This window comes from Saccoglossus kowalevskii, chromosome 4 (genome assembly GCF_978046115.1).
Source record: "Saccoglossus kowalevskii chromosome 4, keSacKowa6.1, whole genome shotgun sequence".
Classification (NCBI taxonomy): Eukaryota; Metazoa; Hemichordata; class Enteropneusta; family Harrimaniidae; genus Saccoglossus; species Saccoglossus kowalevskii.
Window position 1 is genome coordinate 7,779,086 of NC_140644.1, and position 17,834 is coordinate 7,796,919.

The window sequence follows — 17,834 nt, forward strand, 5'->3', positions numbered from 1 at the left end:
TCCTTTTATTGCTATCCGACTCATCAGCGAGGAGTGGATTTCTATCCTAAGTGTGGTACAGCAGACTTTATCATTAATTACTTTCAATTTTCATGGTTGGAATTTTCCAAATATGATGATTTAGAAAGTAACTGTGATTCCTGAAAGTCAAGTAAAAGCCACAGTAGCTCCCTAGGATCCAGAAAAAGGTTACTGTGACTTCCCAGGACTACTGTAACTCATTTCTTAGGAAATGTTACTTATTACAAAGTTTCATAATTTTCCTTGTAACTTTCACAAAAGTGTGTCCCTTAGTAGTTACAGCATTGGGTTATTGTAACTTAGACTTAGTTCATAAAAACATTCTAGCCTTTGTCTATGTGTGTTGATTACCAAGAAATGAAGATGTTTACTATACTCTGTTTGACAGATAACGTAACAAATTCTTTTAATCAAAAACAATATATAAAATAACATGTTGTTGCAAGACAAGGGGGGTTTATGGAATACTTCAGAAATGAATGTCACTAATGTTTTATTTGTGTTTACTTAACTATTTCAGAAGGTACTGTAATGCAGTTCTTCATCAAAGCTGAAGATCATGGTGAACCACCAAAGTCTGGCAATGTACCAATTGAAATCTACATACTAGGCCCTAATGAGTACCCACCCTACTTTGAAGAAACATCCTTCGTATTCCATGTACTTGAACTCATACAAGTTGGCAGTGAGGTTGGAAAAATACACGCCATGAGCAACCATACTTTGAAGTACAGCATAGTGCCTGGAAATGGGCCAAACACGAACAATCCTGTTAAATTCAATATTGACGGTACTGGACTGATTACTGTAAGTGGTAATTTGGATTACGAGACTGTACATTGGTATAAACTAACAATCCAAGCAGCTACTGAAACTGTACCTTCACTATCAGCATACGTGGATGTCACAGTTCAAGTTAAAGATTCTAATGATAATGCACCTAGGTTTGAAGCAAACCCCTACGTTGTGAGTTTACCTGAAAATGCTGATTTAGACATGCAAGTAATTCAGGTATCTGCAAGTGATATTGATTCTACTACTAATAGTCAAATTACTTACTCACTGAGTGATAACCTTGGTGATGTGTCTGAGGTATTTGCAGTTGATGCCATGAATGGTTGGATAACGCTAATTGGTGATTTAGATAGAGAAACTACACCTACATTTGTATTCAGTGTCACAGCAACTGATAGCAATGATTGGAATCCATTATCAGACAACACAGTCATACAACTAGAAGTAACTGACTACAACGATTCTCCACCTGTTTTCCTACAACCTGTCTATATGGGTGACATAATGGAGGATGCAGAAGTTGGCACCGAAGTCCTAACAGTGTCGGCCGTAGATGCCGATGCAGACTCCAATGCTGAGATTACGTACTACATCACTAATGGTAACCCACTGGCGCAGTTCTCAATTGACAGTAAATCTGGACAGTTGAAAGTAAACAGACCACTGGATAGAGAAATGAAAGAATCATACATGTTGAATATTACAGCTAGTGATGGTGTCTTCACTGATGTCACATTGGTTGTTCTGGATGTGTTGGATGCCAATGATAACAGTCCACAATGTCAACAGGTCAGTTACCAAACAAATTATTCCTGTACATCCAGTATATACTGTAAACCGTTTTTCCTGCTAGAAATGCATTAATAAATTGCAATGTTACATTCACCAAAATAATTGCTGTATATTACATATAAAATGTACATCACAAATGTATGGTATACTAAATCCTGACTATGAATTGCAATGACACGAATTGCAGTCAAAATACGGGAAAGAATTCAAAATTCATTTGGCGTATTAAATATTCCCTTATTTTTTCAATTGAAGGCACATCTCCAGTAGAATGTGCATATACACCAAGTTGTATACTGAATTCTTAAAATATTACTTAGATTTGGGTGCCAAACTTGTCTTCAAATCAGTTACAATCTGTAATTTCAGCATACCAATTATAGATTGCGGTTTCATTCTTTTATTTCTTATGTTTTACAGACTTTGTATTCAGAGTTGATATCGGAGAGTGTTCCTGTTGGTACATTTGTTGTCACAGTTTCAGCAATAGATTACGACAAAGGAATCAATGCAGAAATTACATATATCATTGAAGGGAATGGTATGGAGGTTTTTAGCATGAATCCCAAAACAGGTATGACATGAGCATATTTCAATTTTGATGTCAGGGCAGTGTTGGTTGCTGCATATAGTATATTGTATATTTTCTATCAGTTACTTGTTTTCAATACAAATATGTGTGGGCATTATTCATTATGATCTACTTGCCTTTGCCCATGAAATGACACGACACGAGTGTCCCTGAATTTGATCTGATTTCTGCTTACCCCAGAGTGGTATCTCCCAGAATATGCTAAGCAGCCTTGAAGTCATCCTTTTTAAAGTCGGATGCAATCAAAATGTTGATTTCCATTCATAACTGCCTGTTTTCCAAAGCAATCCAACTAGTTCATTACATTGCATGTTTTCTTGCTCATTGAATACATGATAAAAGCACATCCAATATGTGAGCTCCATTTTGCTTGTCTATCTCTAGGTGTTCTGACTACAGCATCAGTTTTAGATAGAGAGATCAAACCTGTTTATAGTCTCAGTGTGACAGCGACTGATGGTGGTGGTAGATCATGTACAACGGAGATATCTATTAGCCTTACTGATGTCAATGACAATCCACCTCAGTTTACACAGAAGATATTCCGTGAATGGTTTTCTGAGAAGACTGCAGTCAATTCATTATTGACCAGAGTACTGGCCACTGATCCAGACACAGGTATTTACATTTACTCTTTGTCACATGTATTTCATGACATGTTTCAAATACTAGCCATTTCAGATGTACTAATTCTAAATTATTCACAAATACTGGTTTGACATGAAATACACACCATCAATTCTGCCTAAAGTTTTCTCAACTCAAATAATTAAATCTTAAGTCATGTGTTGTCTGTTACAGGTATGAATCGTCAAGTGAAGTATTCCTTTGTTGACTCTGCCCGTGGTGTGTTTGATATTGATAAAGATTCTGGCATCATTAGTCTTTCCAAAGAACTAGATAGAGAAGTACAAGACTTCTATAATCTGACTGTAAGAGCTACTGATAGTGGGACACCAAAACTCAGTTCTGTGGCATATCTAGAAATCTTTGTACTTGACGAGGATGATAATCCACCCGAGTTTGAATTCCGTGATTACTACGCTACTGTGTCTGAAGATGTGCCTGTCGGTCATAGAGTTATTTCAGTACTTGCTACGAGTAAAGATATTGGTGTCAATGCAGAGATAACATACAGAATTACTGGTGGCAATGAACATGGCAAGTTCCGTATTGATCCCAAGAATGGTAAGTGATACTTATATTCTATGAAAAAAACAGAACTGAGACAGGTGTTCGGTTTTTAGGAGTAAGCAAGTAAGCAAGTCTGATGAGAAATGACTGGGAGAAAGCCGTTTGTGTTTAATGTGCTGGTTTACTCAATACATGATTTGTTGAACTCCTTTCAAACCACAGACAGAAATTCACTATTGAGGTGATCAAATTGTCCTATTACATGGAAACCCACTGTTATCTTTAGAAACACTGAGTGGACAATGTTAGCTGTAATGACATTTTCTGTAATGTTGATAAACAGTTCTATATCAGTTCAGTATCTACCAAGAAGTCCATTATATTTAAAATGGGTCATGTCATGTGTAAAATACCATTTTGTAATATGCTAATGTTTCTAAATATGATGTATTTTTTCTCCCATAGGTGTTATCACAGTGGTTGAACCTTTGGATTATGAAATGGCCACTGACTATTATCTGACTGTGCAGGCTGTTGATGGTGGTGACCAACCACAACATGATCTAACCACAGTTAATATTAATGTCACAGACGCCAATGACAATTCACCAATATTCAACCAGCAGATCTATAGTACCGATATCAATGAAGCAGCACAAGTTGGCGATAGTGTGTTGCAGGTAACTAAGCAATTTGTATTTTCCCAGTATACTGTGTTGTGATATTAGAGTACTTTAGTAGTGTGAATTTACCTAATGCTTGGACTTTCTTGTGCGTTGGACTGAATTTAGTTCACATTTGAATGAATCAAGAAATTTGGTTTGTATTCTAGGTGATAGCCACAGATGCCGATAGTGGATTCAATGGTGATGTCATTTATACTATACAACGTGGAGATAGATTGAATCAATTCCACATTGGCAGTAAAAGTGGTCTCATTAGTATTACATCAGAGTTGGACAGAGAGCAGGTGAGTGCTTTTTCTCTTCTCAATAAATGAACTGTGAAGCGAATAGCGACATTTTCTGAGATTGATTGCTCATAGCCTGCAGATAAACTCAACCAATAACTGAAATTAAGCTAGAAAAACACTCCCAGCAAGTTTTGTTTTGTGATTATTCCTGACTCGACTATATGTATGAATTACTTGAATGTGTGTTTAAATGGAACATTTTATCTTTGAGTTAGTATTAATGATAACTCTCTCTTTGTATACATAGATGTCAGCATACACATTGACAATAAGAGCCAGTGATCAGGGCCATGATCCACAGTTTACTGATGTAACCATACAGATAAGAGTCTCGGACATCAATGACAATCCACCAAGATTTTCACAAGATAACTACACTGTCATTGCACAGGTAAGTCATTCCAGCTATCTACATATATGGGTTATAACTGACATTCAGTCTCAGGTATGAGACTTCTACTGATTCTAACTTCCTTCATTCAAAATTTATATTACTATTGCCAAGAATGAATATTCTTGGTTGGTTGCAAAAAAAAAGTGACTGTTGTTCATTACATAAAATGTATTGCAGCTTGCTGTCATTAAGAGCCTCGCAACAAGATTACAATTCAAAGCCAAGATCTCCTGGGTAAATCATTATCAGTTTGTTGAGAATGTTCCTGTTATTGACACATGGTTATTTGTATTGTGTTACAGGAGGATACGGAAATCAATGCACCATTGCAGCAGTTCTTCATTACTGACCTTGACGCTCCTCCCAACGGTTCACCGTTCAAGATTGAAATAGTCGGTGGGAACGAGGGCAATGAATTTCGTATCAGTCGTGACAGCATTCTACGACCTATGATCAGATTTAACCAAGGGCAGAAAGACAATTACATATTGAAAGTCAGAGTAACTGACAGCGGCACACCAGCCATGTGGTCTGAAGCACATGTGGAAGTCAAAGTTATAATATCTAAACATCCACCTGTGGTTTCCAGTCCTATGGAAGTCACTATCAACTCGTATCAAGATGACTTCCCTGGTGGGGTTATTGGTATGATACATGCTGTAGATAATGATGAATATGACACTCTGACATATGCCTTAGTCTCAAATAATGGCCATCTGTTTATGGTTAATTCTAATGATGGTATGATCATAGCATTGCCCGATCTTGATATTGGCTTCTATATCCTGAATATCAGCGTCTCGGATAATAAGCATATCTCATATGGTGAAGTGCGTGTTAATGTAGTCATGGTAACACAGGATACCCTTGAAAACAGTCTCACCATTCGCTTCAGTGGAATTAGCCCAGAAGTCTTCCTGGAGGGTTACTATCGTATCTTTACCCGTACGCTTAAGAACATGCTGTTGTCAGTCCAGCCAGATGATATACAAATGGTCAGTTTACAGGAGACAGACTTTGATAGTGGTGACCTGGACGTCTTATTTGCTGTGGAGAAATCGCCAAATACATACTACAAACCTAAGCCACTGGTTCGGAAAATCAATGACAGCATTGCTTCGCTTGAAGAAAGAATGGGAGTGTCAGTAGCTGAAATATTCACATCTGTTTGCCTACTTGATACATGTGATAAAACAACACGATGTAAAGACAGTCTTACTTTAGATCAGTCAACCATTGCTGCGGTGTATTCAACAAGGACCAGCTTTGTGTCTGCCAAACATGTCAGGTCATACACTTGTGTATGCAAGGAAAAGAGTAAGTAAACTATTGCATTAAGTTTTGCTGAAGAGAATCTCTTTTTTGCTCTGCTTTCTCTGTCTGACTCTTTGAGTGCCAAACTGTTGTTACCATCCACACTGTGCCAGTTCATTCTAATTTATTTGTGGACAATAATTACTTTAGTTGCTATTATTATATGTATTTGTATGATTATGTATATGAATGAACATTCAAAATAATGACCATACACATCACTTTTGTTTTTGTAGGCGACAGTTGTGAGGAACCAACAACTGAAGAACCGGGTAATGCGTGTGATAATGATCCCTGTCCAGAACACATGATTTGTTTACCAGCTGGTACTATAGACTACAGCTGTGTCTGTCCAGATAATAGCGTGGATGATGACTGTGTTGGTAAGTCTGTCTATACAACCACTATAAGAGCATTGTGGTCATGTGATGGTGTTCTGATGATGACTGTACGTACAGAAGGTCTAAAAATCGGTGCATTGTGGGACAACACCTTTTGTGCTGTGTTGTTCATTACACATCTAATATGGTCTGTGCAAATTGTATTTAACTCCTTTTCCACTTTTGAAATGCTACTTTTGTCCCTCACAAAAATGAATAATTTTTCCCAATTTGCGCAAAAAATGATTATAGAAAAATACTTAAAAATGGGCAATATTTGTCACTAAAATTTTGAGAGGAAAAAATGATGACCATCAAAGTGTAATGTTAATTTTTTTTCCAGATCCTAGATTCCGCCCTGTTAGTTTCAGTGGGTCCAGTTATATTCATTATAACAACCTGGTGTTGGATACTACATCAACACGTGTCTCTGCTAAAGTTAGAACTATGAAATCTCATGGTAACATTATGTATGGTACTGGTGACTATGATTACAGTATTCTGGAGGTAAGTACTGTTAATTTACTATTAGCTGTTTATGTTATTAGTAAAGTATGAATAGTTTATTGTTAGCAACCTCAATTATTGTATTGTAAATTATGATGAATACTTGCTCTACTCATTCAGCAGAACAACTGGGCTAATGAGTATATAAAGAAGTTGTAGCGAGAATAACAATTGTGTCATTCAGAAGAAAACAAGAATGTTTATAGTTACCTGGATTGATTTAACTTATTACATGCGATAGAGCCTTTAAAACAGTGCCAATCACATGTGAAATCAAACGTGTCAGCCACTTAATCATGCTCTGTACCATTTCTATTTCTAGATTGAAAATGGTTTGCTGCAGTATCGTTTCCAGTGTGGTAGCGGTGAAGGACTTGTCCAGATAGTACAGAAAATAGACGATGGTCAATGGCATGACGTTAGTGTACATCGAAGAGGCAATAGTGCGAAATTAGTACTTGATAATCAGTATGTCGAAAATGGTGATGCACCTGGCGATAAACGAGAACTCAACTTAGATGATATCTTTTTTGGAGCTGAAGTTGAAAGTGATGCACGTCGTAGACGAGATCCCATTTCTCAGTACGGGAGTATCAGCAATGGGCTTGATGGTTGTATGAGTAATTTGAATTTGAATGGCGAAAGATTACCAACGTCCGGTGATGACGTGCAATCGAATGGTGTTGGCGAGTGTCCGTACAGTATTAGAAGTGCTTGTCTTAGTAGTCCGTGCGTGAATGGCGCGACATGCTTGGATATTGATGGCACCTTTCAATGCAATTGCATGATGAATTGGTTTGGTGATCGCTGTCAATTTACATCGCCATGTGGACCGAGCCCATGTAGGAATGGTGGTACGTGCATCAATGAGAAAACAGACTTCCGCTGTGAATGTCCCGAAGGACTGTATGGTAAAACTTGTACAAATTACTGTATTCCAAATCCATGCTTGCATGGCGGTTTGTGTATTGAGAGTGATGATGGTCCCATCTGTGAGTGTCGTGGCTTCACTGGACCTTATTGTAACGAAGACATCAACGAATGTCTGGATAATCCATGCAATGGTGGGATGTGTACAAATACTCCTGGAGGTTTCACCTGTAACTGTACTATCGATAGACAAGGGCCGGACTGTAATGAAGTAAGCGCATTCTCCCCTCATATCACAACATCCAACTTCCTCATTACGTGGCAGGAAATAGTTGGTATTATCGCCGCCCTGCTGGGGTTGACTCTGCTAGTCATCTTCTTTGTCGCATGTCGAAAATACAGACGTAGGAAGAATTATAAGGGGAAGAAGAGGCAAACTAACTTGAATGACAGCCTGACACGTGATGCCAATACATTGATGTTACATCGCATGGACAATCTTGGAGGAGATAAACGTGATAGCAAATTATCTAATCTGGAAGTTAACTTTCAACCAAGTAATAACATGCCTCCTGAGATCCCGAATAGACCAACCTCATACACACCAAGTAATCATAATTCATTAAACAACCTTGACAGTGATCGTAACTATGATGAAAATGATCAGAATGCTTATCAAGGTCAACCAGTTAGTCAGCCACCAACACTGGGTCCAATGCCACCCTCCAACTCAGCATCTGATAGTGACTCTATTGCAAAGCCTCCATGGGATTTTAATGAGACGACACCACCAAATGTGACTGGCACTGAGAACTACGATAACAGTAAGTCTCATCTTAATGCAATTCTATACACATATGTCACCAAAATCATGCTAGAAAAGTGGCCAACATTCTCTGTCTTCATTTGGAAATCCTTAAAAGTGAGCAGGGATTGGGTTAACCCCATATTCTGCTTTCTGAATCCTCAATATCGAAGACCCCCTGTTTTGTACAATAAAGACACAGCGTATATCATCTTTATTTTGGCATTGAGACTCACACAATCCCTGAAATTGAGTAACTATTTCTATCAAAGTATTATTGATGACTGGATCGTAAGGTCAATTGTTGTGACATTCAATGTTCAGAGTCTTCATCTGATGCAAAAATATATATTAAACATCACCTGCTAAAAACTGATGATGTGTTAACTCTAGCTTCAAACATGTATACTATTTCCCCTATTTTTATTTCTTTTTTGGAATGGTGTAGACCATTTGATGTATCTATGTTTTACTTTCCCAGTGTGTAATAAATTAAATGACCCTGATGCCAACAATGTACCAAAGAATGTAGTGAGTGAAGAGACTCCTGGCTACAGACAGCGAGATGGAACTAATACTAACTACAGTTCATTGAGTTCATTGCAGTCAGAAAATGATGAAGATATGTTACCAGGTAAAATATTCCTCAGTTCTAGACATTATAACGTGAAGTAATTATTGAGTCTGTGTTACCCCCTCAGCTAATAGGGTTTGAAATAGGAATTGCCAAAATAACAGATTGGTCTCAGTATGTCAATGTTATTATTTATTTCTGATCATTAGTTTTCAGACAGTATATAGTTGATTACCCATGATGAATCAAATCCACTAAATCAATTAAACACATTGCGCTTGAGTTAGTGAAAGATTTTGTTCGAGAGAGCAAACCTACTGGAATATAAATTTTTTTTTTTTTCAAATTGAAAACCCTTCCAAAATGTAGGATATATTTATGGTTTAAATTAGCGTGGCTCTTGGCTACACAGGAAAGTTGAAAGTAATTTTTACAACCAATTTCAAACCCTGGTTGAGGCTGATATTAATTTCCCATTTTCAAATGTATTTTTTCCCCCCAAGACTGGTAGTAATAGCTGTATCTTAATGTATTGTATATCTTATGTATGTATGTGTAATTTGTTATAAGACCACATTGGTCTCTGTGTTATAATGCATTGTCTGGTGAATACATTTTAATATATAATGTTGTGTATTATATGTGGTCTTAATTTGTTTTCTGGTTTCTTTACGTCTCTGTAATTATTCAGTCATTTGTGGGATGTCCAATGTGAAAAGGAAAAGTATTGTGTTTTCTATGTCTACATCACATATGTGCATGTTTTTCATCACTGTTTTCTTGCTTTACTTTATGATATTATCCTAGATGTGCTGTGCTGTGTTTCAAAAAAAAAAAAAAAAAACACTAACTCATTGCAATTAACTTTTGTTGTCCAGCAACTGCAGATCAAAAGTCTGACTCTGGCAAAGCCAAACCCAAGTCTTCTCTGAGTCTTAAACTGTCAAAGTGTGATAAAAACACATCAACGTACAAAGACGCATCTCCATCCTCCGTGAAGTGTGTCCGTTTCAATATGACGCCTAAAGTTACAAACTTTGTAATTGAAAGCCCTGGGTCTGAGCAGAGCATCCCAGTAGAATCAGAATATGAGAAGGCTACTAATTTGATGTATTTTGATCAAACTGAGGAGGAGGAGGAGGGTTCAACTGAGCTTGCTACAAATACTGATCAAATTTGTAATATTGACCACACAAATAACAATGCTATGCAAAATAATGTAGCACTAAATTTGAATGAACACAGTAATGTAGATTTAGATAATTTAGAAAACTCTGGCACCGCAGCCGCTTGCTATGAACCCTCAGTAGTAGAGAATAAAGCTAGTGTTACTAACCTCAAAACTGATGAATCACAAAACGATCTAAAAACGCCTAATTCCTTACCGCCACCACCAACAACATGGGATTCTGATTTGTCTGATGTAGAGTCAGTTAGATCAGACGCTGAATTGACACAGAGAGATGCAGGGATGGCTGATGCTGAATGTCAGACAGATGATGATATGGACGTAGCAGAACATACATTCCTCGGGGCTGCAGAGGAGCCTCTGGAAACCACCACAGAATTCCACGATACTCACCAGACTGTGTTCATTCATCGACCCAACAAGCCTAAAGCACATAAGAAACGTAAAAACCCTGGTTAGCATCTTTCTATCTTCGCTTTTCTTTACCTTCTTCCTCTTATGGTTTCTGGTGCAGTTTTCAAATCATGATTCTATCTTTTACTGGGTAATCCCTGCTTACAACACCACCAACCTTTGGTGCATGCTTCATTAACTGTCGTATATATTACAATAACAAACACCAACAACTGCTGTAAATGTAAACTTGAATGATAATAATTAAGTAATACCCCAGTCACTTCTGAAGCAAATCCGAGAATATCCGATGTATTTTTGTTTTTAAAAGTCAGTGTGATTATGTTATTCATTATAAGTTGTTTACTCAATAAATCTCTTCTTATGAATACATTTGAATTGTTTGACTGCCCTCATGTGTAGCCTTTTTCAGTAACTGTTGAGATCTGGTGTGACGTTGATTCTACCACATGAGCATGAACAAAACGCATGCACTTACGTAAATGTCTATGGTTGAAATAATTCAATAAATGCAATACGATATTTAAATTGCTATGCGTTAGCTGCACATAAAACGTGATCATTTTAAAATTCTTTTTTTGTGTCCTTGTTGCATTTATAAATTTTGACACTGAGAACACCGGTGCCAGTTGTCAATTCATCGCATCAACATGTGTGATCTCAAGATCTCGCAATTACTTGAAAAAACAAAGATTTGCTACATGTAAAACAACATACCGTTACTAACACTCTTAACTCTCTCCTTCTTTTCCTATTGCTGCCATGCTGCTTTGATCCTAAAAAAACATGTTATTTTTGCAAATAAAACACATAAATATAAACAGCACCCACCCAGCCGCCGAAAGATGTAGATGGGTATACTAACAGCGGTAACCCAGTGTGGGAACTGTAATAGTGTGAGCGGGTAAAAGTATTTACTCTATGTGTAATTCAATGTCATACTTATATATATATTTATGTAATCAATCCATATCCGTAGATTGTATCACACAGCATGTTATTGTTTAAGATATTATTTTTTTCCTTTTTTCTAGGAATGTCAGTAATATTTATGTTTTCATTAACATCCATCTATGCATGCATCCATGCATTTGCAGACTTTTCTTTGCAGCTAGGATGGGACGTCGTTGTTGGTGTAATAGGAGATTTCTTTTGTTGATTTTGTCTTGCAAGCTTTTATAAATGTTTATGCACAGTGTTTTTTTGTATATCTGTTATGTTTCTGATGTTTACCATTATTAAGGCTTCTGTAATTTGCTTTTATATTTCCCTATTTGACACACGATGAGAAATAGTTCATAAGATTAAGTCAACAATTTCCTTTCTCTGTTCATAGTTGTATTAGCTTTAGTTCTCTTAATTTTTTGCCTCACTTGGTGAGGTAGACAACAAAAAATGAGAAAACATGAGAAACATAACAGATGTTACTTTCATCATTATTGTCTTCAACCATGTGAACATTGTCAGTTGTTTCCATGATCGGTATTGTGAAGGACATAAGTCTTGCTTATATGATCAACATTGTAAAGAAGTGTTACGTCAGGACATCAGACTGTACAAATAGTAGTTTTCATTTCATCGTATCAGTATTTCATTGGTGAAAAGCATGTCAAAGCTTGTTTGTTTTTTTATCTAACGAGGACACATGGTTGAAGTTTCCGTAAATCACATGAATATTGGAATTTTTGAAATTTATTTATTTAAAAAATAAACTGGTCATATGTCAAATTCATCAAACCATTTTAAAAAATGGCTTCCAGTGTGCTATTAGCATATTGAAAGTCATAATGGTTTAGTTTCTACTTCTGTAATTCAAGTGATGGTCTAAAAAAATGGCATTTCAAGAAGATTTCCAATTTCATGTTGATGATGTTTGTTTATATGATAATGATAAAAAAATGTTTCTTGGATAATTTATGCATGCTTCCACATTCAATCTTGACGTTTATTCATCACGTGTCTTCATTCCAGGCTACCACTGGGACTGCACAGACTGGATGCCACCAGAAAACCTGCCAGATATTTCCGAATTACCACAGTATGAGGTACCAGACTCTCCAACAAATAGTAACGGGACAAATACAAATGATTTCATTATTGAAGATGAGTATGTAGGAGAGGATACAGACTATCCTGAGGACCCGAGTGATATTCAGTACCCTCATAACATAGATGACTTTCAAAGACAATTAGAGAACTATCCTCCTCCTCCTCCACCGCCACCTCCCCCTCAACATCCAGAGGAAGGGAGTCAATATGGTAGCTATCAGCACAAAGAAAACTTATACAAGCAACATCCCAGCCATTATTTACCACATCATAGTTATAGTAATTCACAGACATCCCAGGATATGTACGGTAGTGGACTAGACATGTACGGCCCTGCACCACGTTACCACAATAACGTAGCAGGACCACAAGATGAAATTCCTATGGCCGATGAAGATGAGTACGACGATGGTAGCGAATACAATGCGGACTGTGAGCACTCAGTGTCCAACCTGGACAACCTGTCAATCTCTGTGTACTCCACAAACGCTTCATGCTCAGACGTTTCGGCTCTTTACGAGCCGGATTCCGAGATGGGCTTAAGCGATTATGAGAGTGGAGATGACAACCTTTCCCATCTGTCCACTTTGCACACTGAGGTTTGATTCACAGAGTATTGTAGATTCCTACCAAATTCTTACTCATTTACATACAGGATATTTTAACTACGGTAGATAAAACTTAATGTTTTATGGATATTTGTCTTCTTGTTCTTCCAATGTGATGTCTCTACAGAATTTATTGTATATTGAGTTTTATGGATATTTGTTATATGTTGTCTTCTCATGTCAATAAAGTGAAAAAAGAAATTTTTGCTCTCAAATTGATTACACAGGAGATTGCCTTAAATGTTGAGAAGAGTTTCAATTGCCAAAAAAATCTTCCACATACTTAAGTGGTCTTTTCTTTTAATAGCTAGAATATCTTTCCCAGTTCAAACTTTTTTTTTTAAATTTTAAGAACTTTTAGATCACAATTTAATTGGAAGATTTTAACCAATTGATTATTTAATTGAGAAAACCCCTTTTCCCAAAAATAGATTTCTACTCCCTCATTATTTACTTCAACTGTAAGTATGTATATATCTATATATGAAGGTAAAAATTGAACACTTGTCCCCTATTTTATTTTGTGCTTCCTTCCCTTGGATTATAGTGTGATGTTCCAATCACTATGCATTAATAAAGACTATGCCATTGTATTAGAGGGAGCTGAAGCTGACAATTTGTCTCTGTTGACTGAGACTAGATTTGTTTTCTAAGGTGCTTAAATTCAATTTACTGTTACAAGTTATTTTTTTTAATTAATTTTTTCTGTCAGATGTATATGGAAACATATTTACTGCTCCAAACTATGTTCAGGTGACTGTGAAATGCTACCCACATTGTACAGTGTCTTCTATTAAAAAAAATATGCATTCAGTGTTGGACTTTTATTTTGATGAACAGCGTGTTTACAATTGCAAATAGTAGGGGTGATATCTCATTTTAAGATCAGTTTGCAATTTGAGTATCCTTTCACAGTTCCCTAGGGGACCCAAATTTGAGTAGCCTTTCACAGTTTCCTAGGGGACCCAAATTTGAGTAGCCTTTCACAGTTTCCTAGGGGGACCTGAATTTCAGTAGCCTTTCACAGTTTCCTCGGGGACCTGAATTTGAGGAGTATTTAATATCTATAGCATTCACAGTATGATGTAATTTATTATAAACTTATAAAAAAACCTAAATGTATATGTGAAAGGTGTAAAACTAGCAATAGTTGTTTTATTTTTAGTGTTTCTAAGGCTTTTTTTTTGTTGAAACTTGACTTCAGAAGTCAAGTGCTGTAAAGTGTATCCGCTGCCTTTTGTGTACAGAGATTTTATGTATCCGTAGTTGCTTTGTTATATATGTAATTAGTGAGTAGACAGCCCAGATGAGAAGAAATGCATTTTAAATATTTTAATTAAGGAGTATACCAAAATGAAAAAAAAATGTGTCCAATAAATTTAAAAAAAAGAAAATTGCCATTTTGGTGTGAAATAGATTTCCAATTTTCTTATTATCATGTTTACTCCGTCAAATTTTATTGTGAAACATCTCTAGATAAAATTCTTCATCTGTGTTTTATTTACAGTTAGCGTGCTTGACAGAACTCAATAAAATAGTTTCAATGAAAAGTTTTATTTTGATGTTTCACTCAAAAAACTATTCTACAAAATCCTTATTTTTAATTTTTAGCAGTTCTGAGATTGTTGAGTGAACAAAAGAGAAGTGATTCTGTAAATTTCAATGTTTAAATTACTTTTCACGTTATTGAAGTTATTTTGTCATTATTTTTTGTATCTTCAATAAAACTTATAAAGTTGTATTTAAAAACAAACAAAAATGCTGTGTTTATTTTATCAGCTCTCTTGTCAAAAGCACAAATGTATGCCTCATTTCAAAAACCAGTGGCATTCATAGAAATGAAATTTCATATATGTTCTTTATGACAAATGCAAGATCCAGGTTTCTGGTAAGTCATACTTGTATCTCAAGGTACAATATTCTCTTACTATAGTTTGAATTTCTTTTGTGTATTCACAAATTTCAACCCAAATTTGAAATACCGGTGAACTGAATATACCGGTATACAATATTGGAACATTTCTCAATAATTTACAGTCACTAATTTCCATATTGTTTAGAAAACTTCCAAAGATAGCACATTTTGGAATTAGGTAATCTGTGATATGTTTTATGAACAAAATAGACTGGAACATTCTCAATGGCTTGTTGATATTGGCATGGAAAGATTTACAGATTTCTGCATAATAATGAGATAATTTGCATAATAGTTTACCACATTTTCATGTCAAATTGTGTAGTCAAACTAGAGATGCATTCTTGGAAAGGTATGATCAATCCGTTTAGCTTTGGGGACAAATTCACTTTTGATAACTTGGGCATTGTTTTCTAAAACATTTCTTATTGCTAATTGTAGCATTCCTTCCTCTTATATAAGAATGAAAAGGGGTACAAAAGTTGGCCACTATTTATACGATACATTTTCAGTATACACGATAGATTATGCCTGGTTACATTCTCAAGACGAGTCCAGTCGGCTAAAAAAGGTTAAGGTAAACTTTGTCACAAAATACTTTCAAGAATGTCTTAGAAATCAGTTTGGAAATCAATGTGCAGAAATAAAGCTGATTAGCTCATAGATAAAATGATGAACCTTACTATGTGATGAACCCAATTAGTGCAGTGTGACAAGGATGACCAATTGCATTTATTGTTAACCGCTTGAAAATGAATAAGTAAAAAGTGCTAAACTGCTTTGTCGCATACAGACCAAATTTTAGTTCTATTAAAGAATGTACAAGACACTGAACAAATTGATTTTTATCTAAACGTGGGCTTGTTAAAGCGGGAGGGTCGTCACCTGTGCATGCCCGGGAATTGAGTCCTAAGCGATGATAACACGCGCTAAAAGCGCAAAGGCTCATGGGTAGACAATTGTTGGTAAACAATGACACGCTATGGCCACCTGACAAATGCGTATGTGACGACTCCCCCGCTTTAAAGTTTAGTTGACGCAAAAGTTTGCGTGTGGTATGATTTGCATAATTAAAGACAAAACTGCGAATGCTTGTAAAAAATAAAGTTCAAGGACTTTTTTGGAATATAAAAAGAAGAGGAGGCGGGGGGGGGGGGGGGTGAACAACTTTATATCCCAGAAGTGTTTTGAGAAAGGAACATTTTGAGACAATTCTTGTGCTGTTGAATGCCGTTATGATTCAGTGAATCCTGTCTCAAGTTTAGCACAAATGTCATTCTCAGGAAAGGAATTGGTATGTTGTAAAAGCCTTAGAATCGATTAGCATGGATGTATGAATGTGCCAGTCTTGGACATTTTAGAATTTTGCATCATTGTTTCAAAATTAGCATATTAAAATTGTGGCAGGCAGGTGCAAAATTACCAACTTTTGAATATCTATAATGTACAAATGACCAACAAGAGATCCAAGTATCACAAGAAATTATGAAAGATTTGATTGGATCCGAGTTGTGGCCATACTCGAGAAGAGTCACTCAAAAATTGGACATCTAGTGCATAAAAGAACCTGCAATGGAGCATTCTGATCATGTTAACACAAGAACTGACTAAATTTGGCATTTGAATACTCTTACAGGCATTCAAACTAAAGCAATCATTCAGTGGCGGATCCAGCAAAATGTATTGGGGGGGGGGGAAGCTTCGCTTAAGATACATGGAGCGAAAATCGCAGAGAAACTATGCGTAATCCAGATAATATGAATCGTCATGCGTTTGGGGGGGGGGCATGCCCCCCTGGATCCGCCACTGCAATCATTGTAAAATCTGTATTAGAAGCAGTGGCTTCTATTAAAATGATACAATGTAAAAGGGGATGCAGCTTAGAGCATCAACACATATGAAAAATGGTTAAGAATTGGTTCCCAATTGCTTAAAAATACTGGGTGCAAATTCTAATAAAGATTTAACTGTTCTGCATACCATCAAAACAACCAGAACAAATTTTTCCTTGCATGCATCTTGAGATGCTACTAGAAAAGAAAAACAGTACTCAAGTTGAAAATAAAGTTATAATAAGCATTTTAACAACTCCACTTACTAGTATTAGAACAGCCATCATATATTAGTGTCTGTCTCAACAAAAATCGTTGCTTATTGTCAATTGAGGGCGCTGTTGCGATGTATACCAGTGTACTTCAGGTGTCAAACCACCAATTACATAAATTTACATTCGGTAGATGACAATGTTAGTGCTTTAATGTATTTCTACAAAAAAAACAAGCAGCCTGTCGGCTGAGATGGCTCTGCTGTTAGCAATGCACATTTCAATTAGAGTATTGAAGATATCACGAAATGAAGAAATCCAAGATTAGCCCACCTGAGGTATATATGTACAATATCAAAGCAATCAGACTTGTCGTTTTTAACAAGAAGTCAAAACTACTAATATCACTTTTTACCAAAAATATTCATTGAAGATATCATTATGAAATGAACAAATATGATATT

The 17,834-nt window shown here is 36.2% G+C and overlaps 1 protein-coding gene across 7 annotated transcripts in view; it reads left to right on the forward strand.

Moving 5' to 3' along the window:
• LOC100313595 (FAT tumor suppressor-like protein) overlaps window positions 1-15,170 on the forward strand; it is a 74,269-nt gene extending 59,099 nt beyond the window's left edge. The window contains exons 15-29 of one of the 7 annotated variants that reach the window (XM_085497597.1): window positions 542-1,605; window positions 2,029-2,182; window positions 2,585-2,818; window positions 3,002-3,388; window positions 3,800-4,014; window positions 4,167-4,304; window positions 4,555-4,698; window positions 5,004-6,018; window positions 6,252-6,398; window positions 6,739-6,902; window positions 7,225-8,596; window positions 9,059-9,211; window positions 10,579-10,794; window positions 11,579-11,658; window positions 12,726-12,840. In XM_085497597.1, coding sequence (XP_085353723.1) covers window positions 542-1,605; window positions 2,029-2,182; window positions 2,585-2,818; window positions 3,002-3,388; window positions 3,800-4,014; window positions 4,167-4,304; window positions 4,555-4,698; window positions 5,004-6,018; window positions 6,252-6,398; window positions 6,739-6,902; window positions 7,225-8,596; window positions 9,059-9,211; window positions 10,579-10,794; window positions 11,579-11,646 — 5,471 coding nt within the window. In that variant the 3' untranslated portion in view covers window positions 11,647-11,658; window positions 12,726-12,840. 7 annotated transcript variants of the gene reach the window in all.
• The last annotated feature ends 2,664 nt before the right edge of the window (window positions 15,171-17,834 follow it).